Source organism: Ostrinia furnacalis, unplaced genomic scaffold (assembly GCF_004193835.3).
Source record: "Ostrinia furnacalis isolate ACB-3 unplaced genomic scaffold, ASM419383v2 OfSCF7044, whole genome shotgun sequence".
NCBI lineage: Eukaryota > Metazoa > Arthropoda > Insecta > Lepidoptera > Crambidae > Ostrinia > Ostrinia furnacalis.
In genome coordinates, this window is record NW_021137283.1 from 57,488 (window position 1) to 65,683 (window position 8,196).

General features: G+C 36.1%; 1 protein-coding gene across 2 annotated transcripts; it reads right to left on the reverse strand.

Moving 5' to 3' along the window:
* Positions 1-2,988: 2,988 nt before the first annotated feature.
* LOC114363256 (zinc finger matrin-type protein 5) lies at positions 2,989-8,123 on the reverse strand. Of its 2 annotated transcripts, XM_028318934.1 has the most exons (4): positions 7,934-8,123; positions 7,473-7,607; positions 5,549-5,813; positions 2,989-3,454 (listed from the first exon to the last, which is right to left on the reverse strand). In XM_028318934.1, exons 1-3 carry the CDS (start codon positions 8,058-8,060, stop codon positions 5,557-5,559), a joined length of 519 nt encoding a protein of 172 aa, XP_028174735.1. In that variant the 5' UTR covers positions 8,061-8,123; the 3' UTR covers positions 2,989-3,454; positions 5,549-5,556. The 2 variants fall into 2 exon arrangements, with proteins under 2 accessions (XP_028174735.1, XP_028174734.1); XM_028318933.1 differs by lacking the exon at positions 2,989-3,454 and having other exon boundaries at positions 5,468-5,813.
* Between the last annotated feature and the right edge of the window lie 73 nt (positions 8,124-8,196).

The following is an 8,196-nucleotide window of genomic DNA, read 5'->3' on the forward strand; positions in this document are numbered from 1 at the left end:
CTACTATCCGTTTCATCTCTAGTTACGTTCATAGAAATTACGATTNGTGCCAGGGTTTTTATGTTCCTGGTCAGGCTATACTGATGTTTTTGTTACAGAAAAAGCCTTCAAAAACTAACGGGGAATCTCAGGTCAGTACCTACTTAAGCGTAAGTAGTTAGGTACTTAGATTCATTTATTTGGGCGATCTAACAAGTATGTCTGAAAAATAATTTAATTCTTATTCACTTCCACAGGAAAATAGGAATCGTGAAATAATTCCAATAAAAGTAAGAACTAATATCTAGCCTAATGGTGCGCTAACCAATGAAACATGTCATTTTCTAGTTACCTACTTGCGTTCATCATCATTAACCACAGACCTCCCATATAAACCTTCACATTAATTCATAGCTAGTTGATCACAGTTCTTATCATCGGTCTTGTCACTTCATCAAGTCCGTGGTGGTAATTTAATTTTAATGTGGTATTTCAATATTTTCAGTCATCTCCCGAAAAAGTGATCCAAGTGGCGATGCAGTCAGCTTTAGAGGCTGCCTTAAACCCACCCAATGACACTGAGTCAGTCAAGAAAGAGGACATGCTGAGGAGCGGTGTATGTATCTTAATTAAGTACTACCATTATTAAGTACACTTACGAATATTATAAATACTAAAGTAACTCTATCTATTTATTTATTTATATAAGGCACAGCTACAGAGAACAAACAATAACAATACAATTAACACAACAACATAGCACAATATTAAGTCTGAACTCCGATTACCTATCCTATCCTATCTATCCTATCTGTTACTTTCACGCCTAAACCGCTGAAATGATTTTGATGGAGTTTGGTATTAGAGATGTTAGTGTCCCGGGAAAGGACATAATAATATGATAGTTTTTTTAATCCCGGTTTTTGAAACCGGCAAGCGCGCTTCTCGCGGGCCAAAGCTTATTAGGCTACTATAAAATAGAAATGAAACTTAAAAGTAGCAGTAGGGGGTCATATTATGGAAGACATGCCTATTACTTACGTGGCAGCAGCAGAACTTACGCCCGTATTCACAAACAAACATTACTTTGAGGTCTCACAGTGCGCGTGGACGCACAGAACATCGTTTGTGAATACGGGCGTTTGATAGATGTTGATCTACCTAATTTTTTCAGGATTATTGGAATTCAGTGTGGGTTGAAGAAGTTGATCCCAAAAATGTGTTGAGAACATACCAAAATAAGCATTCGGTATGTAATTTTATTAAATGCTTCTATCAAGTCATCCATCAAAGGATGTATGTAAGTAGTACCTACTTGCATCGAATACATAATTATTATTTCTATGTTACAGAACCAGGATAAGAAATACAGATCTTCTGTTCCAAAGCTGGTGAGATACTAGAGATCAGATTTGATGTTTTACTAATTTGTTCCAAGTAATAGAAGTTTCAAATATGAATTAATATTTTTAGGGATCCGTACGAGCGAAAATAATGCCGGGTTCCAAGCTCTACCAGCTAGTGTCAGTTCTGCGGCAGTTCTCCCCGCGGTTACTCTACGTGATCAATACTAATAAATGAATATTTTAATAAATATTTTGTTCTTTTATTCTATAACCTAATTTAAGTTTTTAACAATCACCTCGACAAGGGTTTCCTAATGGCGCCACTGGCAAATAAGGTCCTGTCCTTAAGGGGGTAGTGTGAGTTTACGTTACGTCAAACGCCATGGATGTCGACTGCGTAACAAAGTGATACTAAATGTATGACGGTCTGTACAGCGCCCCTAGCGGAAATTTTCATACATTATTTTCAATTAGTCTGAAGTAGGTACACACGGCCACACTGTTCCATTTCCGTTTTTGCTCTCGCTCTCATCATGGTGATTCTTTGCGATAGAACGAGACGACATAACAGGCAATGGATAGTTAACACTGTTGCCGATGGTACATCTAACCCATTAGTCCGTTAGCGCTGCGTCGGTCGCGTCATCCTACTATATAATATTATAAATGCGAAAGTTTGGATGTCATGATGTCTGGATGTTTGGATGTCTGGATGTTTGTTACTCCTTCACGCAAAAACTTCTGAACGGATTTTGTTGAAACTTTACAGTATTACGGTTTATAACCCAGATTAACATATAGGCTATAATTTATGACGATCTGTGACATACCAAATTTCACGCGCGTGAAACCGCGCGCAAAAGCTAGTAAAAAATATATGGAAGACGTCGCTGCGTGCCAGTGACGTAATAAGGCCTCACCCTAAGAGTAGGCGCACACCGTTGATTTTTCGTCGGCCGATAGTTTAGTCGGGCAGTTGATCAGTATGGGCATGTATGGGAGTGCGCACACTACGCCGATTCGATTTGGCCGATTCTTCATACAAATTAAAATCGGGCACAACTATCGGCCAACTAAAAATCAACGGTGTGCGCCTACTCTAAGAAGAAGTCTCTGACGTTTGACGTCACAAAAACTCTCCCATACCTCAGGCACCAAGTTAAGCGCTAGACCTATAGTAGTGTCTAATATCTAATCCACATTTGCCTCTGGTTAATTAGGCTGGTTTTAGAATCACGCTGACGCACGCTGAACCGTCAGCGCCGACAGCCGAAATGTATGAAGCGTCGGCGCCGAGCGATCAGCGTCACTCAGGAACGTTCTTTTTAATTACATACATTTTGATTTGTCAGCGCCGACGATCAGCGAGCGGTCAGCGCGATTCTAAAACCAGCCTTAGAGAAGGCCATGCTTCTGTAGTGGAGTTTCAAATAATGATGATGACGATGGACGAATCAAAATAAAAATTAATTAAATAGAAAAATATTTAGTTACATTTAATCAATTGAACGTCTATGTCCGTCGCATAAGATTTAAAATCAACTGATGAATCTCCCAAAAACTTTTAACTATTATTCTCTATGAATTTCCATTTGTAAGTCTTCGAAACGGGTCTAATTTTTGTGTCCGTCATTAAAGGGGTCTCTGATAGTGTTTATCACAAGATTATTCGTATCATACTGCTTCCAAATATCTCCAGGCTCCTTAGCCTTCCTTTTCCTCATCTCTATATAGCAATCGAGAACTTCTTTCTTCTCTTTCTCACGTCCAGGCAATTCTAGCCACTCTATCATATTCCTTAAGGGCCCTTTCACGCTGCGCTGCTCTTTAATCCTTTTCATTTCCTTGTAAAAATACAGGGTGGTCATCATATGATCCTTCATGAATTCGTTGATTTCCTTCATTCTTTGTTTGTGCTGTTTTCTGACCAATGCCGCTTTTTTCCGTTCTTGTTTGTCTTCCTCTATGGCGTTCAAGGTTCGGGCAATGTTGCGCATTTTGTAGTCGTATTTTCTGTAGTTGCTGGAGTCTACTATGATTATGATCTTGGGGTTTCTCTCACGTCTCATGGATAGACCATAAGATGGCTCGCGGAATTTGCCCGTCACACTGGATAGCAGAATTGTTGTCTGTAAGATCAAATAAAACTACGAGGTTATTTACATCTTTATTTTTAAATACACGATAGCCGAACGGTGAAGGGGTCGGACTGGCCGACTCGTCATCCGATGAACGCGGGTTCGATCTCCGCTCACCCTCGACTATTGTGGTGAGCCCACTCGTACGGTACTATTAGTAGTTTTTGCAAAAACCAAGTGCTAATATTCTTTAAAAAAACCCTGATCTGACGATGATTTATTTTCAGCCAACTGTAGATTATGAGAGCGCTAAATACGCCATTACACTACGCAGCGAGCATTTTCATAAGAATTTTGCGACGGGGATGTATTTTAAAGTAACTGCAACGAATTGTGAGCTATTTTATCGCACAATGTGCGTCGTAACATATACATACATATAATATGTACATTTCAAATAAACAAACTTTTTATAGCAAGATATTTTAATAAATACAACGGACCTACTAAAACTAAATAGCCCAATGGTGAAGGTGTCCAACAGTACAACTGGCCGATTCTAGATAAGATAATACACCTTTTTTCCATACGAGTTAAAGTAATTTGGTTTGAATATAATGTTAACAATGTTAAGTGTGTCAAACTCACCATAATAACATTCCTAAGTAAAAACATTAAATTCATTTTAATTTAATTCCTCATACCGAACGGATACGGTCTTCAAGCTTGTTAAATACAATAACGATTGGATTGTAAAATTGACTTTTTATGGCGTAGATAAAATAAGGTAAGTGTATGACGTAAAGGAAATATTATGAGAATATTGACGACATGGCTTTGCTTGGCAGTTTTTGGATTGATAATAATTTATTTATTAAGATAACTTGTCCCAAAATTGTTTAAATATTATGAAAAAAGAAGAAAAAACATTAAATTTAGTACCAGAAATAAAAGAATACTTTTAAAAGTTATAAATATGATTTTTAATTCCTATTTAATACAAATTTTTTCATGATGTTAGTAGAGATATTTAATTTTGTTAGCTGACATGTTTTAATTAAACAATAATGTTATCCTTTAGTTGCTCAAATAATGTATTTTAAAAAGTACACCCTGTATGTAACTTACTTACAAATTCAAAAACATTGTACATTCATAAATGTATAGTCATTCAGTAATACACTTTACTAGTCAAATAATGATATTTCTCTGTATTTTGACTAACAATGTTTTATTTATTTAATAAATTATTGGTTATCGTTACGCTTTTCAATCAGGTATTTGAGTTTACAAAATTATTAGCTTCGTTGATTTTGATGAAGAAAATGCGTGACTTTTATGAATTTACGTAATATTTTATGTAAGAAGGCTTAGGCCTTTTAGTGTTTTTCCACTGTAATATTTTCCATCGATGCATATTTTTATGGTCAGCTATATCTTCTATAATTTATTATAGCTGATTTAAAAAACAAAGCAAAAATGAAAAATAAATATACATTTAAATGGAATATTTCTCGTTATTCTGTAGTTGTTCATGAACTCTAATTTCATGTACTTGTTTTTAAAGTTCCAAACCTTGTTGTTATTTATTTCTTGTTATCTTTCTTACAGATTTCAGCGTTACTAAGATCTGAAATACCGCCTCAGTTCAGGTTTATCAACTTCCCGGAATACAGATACGAACTACCTAGGACTAGAGCTCCATCAAGACCTCTGTCATCAATGCCGTATAGGAGGAGACTGTGATTTATACAGGAATAGCGCAAAACTATGATATATCATATACATATGAGTATGTTTTTCCTGTAGTGCAGGCACTCTATTCCATCAAAAGGGTGTTTTTGTAATGATCAATGCAGCAAAACCTGAAAGGTGTATGTGATGCAGTGACAGTTTTGTTATGTTAGAAATAACTCATTGCATTGCACCACTAATGCTGGAACCTATTCAGTTATGCACTATTACTGTATTATTAATTATTAATTTATGGCGTTTGATATAGTAAATAAATAATATCTTTTTTAATGTCTTGAGTAGGCTTTACGTAAATAAAAATAAAATGTGTGTCTTATCAATATTTTTTTTGTTATAATATTTTTCTAATTTGTTATTACAAGTAAAAATAATAACAAAAGTTTCATTTACCATCAGGGTTATCCCCATTCTGTAAATTCAGCACTTTTAAAATCGTCCATTTTCATCCTTTTAAGACTTGGAGGCAGATTTTCACCGTAGCTGTCGAATAAATTGTTGTAAGTCCATGGAAGGGAATGCGTTAAGCCATTGCTGTCGTACAATACTGTGGTATTATTGTCCGGTTCGGATTTAGCCTTTTCATCTTGAAGTTTTTGGTATAGGTCATGGAACGATGGTGGAGGCTTGATTCTGTCCATTTTCTTCTTGCATGCAACTGTAAAAATAAGAATTAAATTATTTGTACAAGTTTTCCAGAATTATTGATTGTTAAGGCTTTTCAAACTTTATTGCAATATTCAAATTCAATATTTAACATAATCTATATATATAAAAGAAAGTCGTGTTAGTTACTCCACTTATAACTCAAGAACGGCTGAACCGATTTAGCTGAAAATTGTCAGGGAGGTAGTTTAGAGCCAGGAGAAGGACATAGGATACTTTTTATCCCGTTCGAAATATAAAAAAAAGTCTGCTTATTTATTGCCATTAAGGCGGAACAAAGTTCGCCGGGTCAGCTAGTAAATTATATTATTAACTATCACAGAAGTAGACTTGTTACATTACATCATCAAGCAAGAAGTGTGGTTCTATCAGAGTAGAATAGCACCATCCTCAGTCTTCCCCTGGATGCTTAGTCACCTTACTAAGGCTGAGTTGCACCACCTTATTTTAACCGTAACATTGACAATAACCGGTGATTTTTATATGGATTTTGACAGATTATTGACATTTTGTCAAAGTTAAAGTAAGATGCAGTGTGGTGACGGCAGAGTAGAATACATTTGTCACCAACCCCTACTCTTCCCACGGGTGTCGCAAGAGGCGACTTAGGGCCTACACATAAAGAGAGAACGGGCGACAGCGCTCTCTGAAAAACATCAATCCTTTAAACTGCGATCTCCAGCCCGCCTGCCACGCGTGGGGATTATGGCAAAACCTTCCACTTTAGTGGAGGAGGCTCATAGTCCAGCAGTGGACTGTAAAGGGCTGTTGATGATGATGAAAGTAAGATGGTGCAACTCAACCTATGTAATAAATATGTGAACATTAGGCCATCTCATCTGACTAGCATAGGGAGTTTAGGCCAAATCCTCCATTTGCCTCTAGAAAATTAGAGAGGATTATACTCCTGCAGTGGCTCCTAAATGACCTGATAATAATGAAAAAACTCATATCTAAATATACACCACTAAATTTTAATCACCGAAAAAAAAAATTCTGGGTAATGAGTTATTGATACTGATCCCATTTGTGCAAAAAAAAGAGTAAAATAAAGTGACTCAAAATATTCTCCTAAAATTGGTAATTTATTGACACACGCGTCGCTAGCACTATTTAAGTACGATAATGTAACACTTATTAATTGGTGTTAACTGGTCTAAGTTAGCTAAGTATGTAATAATAACACTGGAAGCGTGGTCGAGGCGTGAGCGAGACAGACAGATCGATGCAACGTGCGAGCGCGTACGACTACTCTAGCGAGCAGCGGAGTGACCCAGCTGTGACGCGTAAAATACGGACTAATTTAATAAAAAAAATTAACTTCATGAAAACCATTTCTTTTTCTTTTGCTTTCAATATTCCACACGTTTCTACATAACCTGTTAAAATTTTTTCGGTGATAAAAATTTAGTGGTGTATATAATAACTCAAAGGTGACTGACTGGCTGACTGATATAGTGATCTATCAACGCACAGCCAAAACTACTGAACGGTCGGGCTGAAATTTGGCATGCAGGTAGATGTTAAGACGTAGACATCCGCTAAGAAAGGATTTTACGAAACTCCACCCCTAAGGTTGTAAAACGAGATCCACGCGTACGAACTCGCAGCCGGCCGCTAGTTTTATGGTAAAATGGAATAAAAAACTTACCATACTCTCTAAGAGCATCTATTTCTTCCCTGGAATAGTGGGAATATCGGCAGATGCCTCCAAATTTGCATTCCCCATTTTGAAACCTAAGACAGGGCTTCTTGAATGCCTCTTCTGATAATATCATTTCTGGATCTGAAATTTTTATAATTAAATTACAACTTTACCATCTTAGCTTTTCATTTTCAACCTTATTATTATTCTGTCTAATGGCTTCAATGGTGCGAATAATTTGAGAAGAAAATAATTATTCAAAATGTGGTAGCATGAAGCTCGATAAGTCCTTATAAAAGTTATTTTGGGTTTGATTAAGCTATTTTTTGTACATACCATTTGAGTAAGTCTATAGTTGAAGGTACCAGACAATATTGGTTCTTTCTAGATAAACAATTAAATCTAAGATACAAACTATCGTAGCGTTAATAAAACAAGTTCGATGAATAGAAATCAGAGATATTTACCTTTGTATTGGTGGTAGTGTTCCCGCACTAACTTTTGATGTAAAACACCATTATTGTGAGTTCTAACAATTGCTGGAGCCGACACCATAGTTTTGTCACAATACTCGCAGTAGTATCTTTTACCCATTGTAGTTTTATTGTTATTAAAATAATAAATAAAAACGAAACAAACTGCAAAGCAGCCAGCAAAACAAACAAAATGTCAATTGATGTCAATGTCGCATTGACTTTGACAAGTTTGACATTTGATTGTGACAATTATT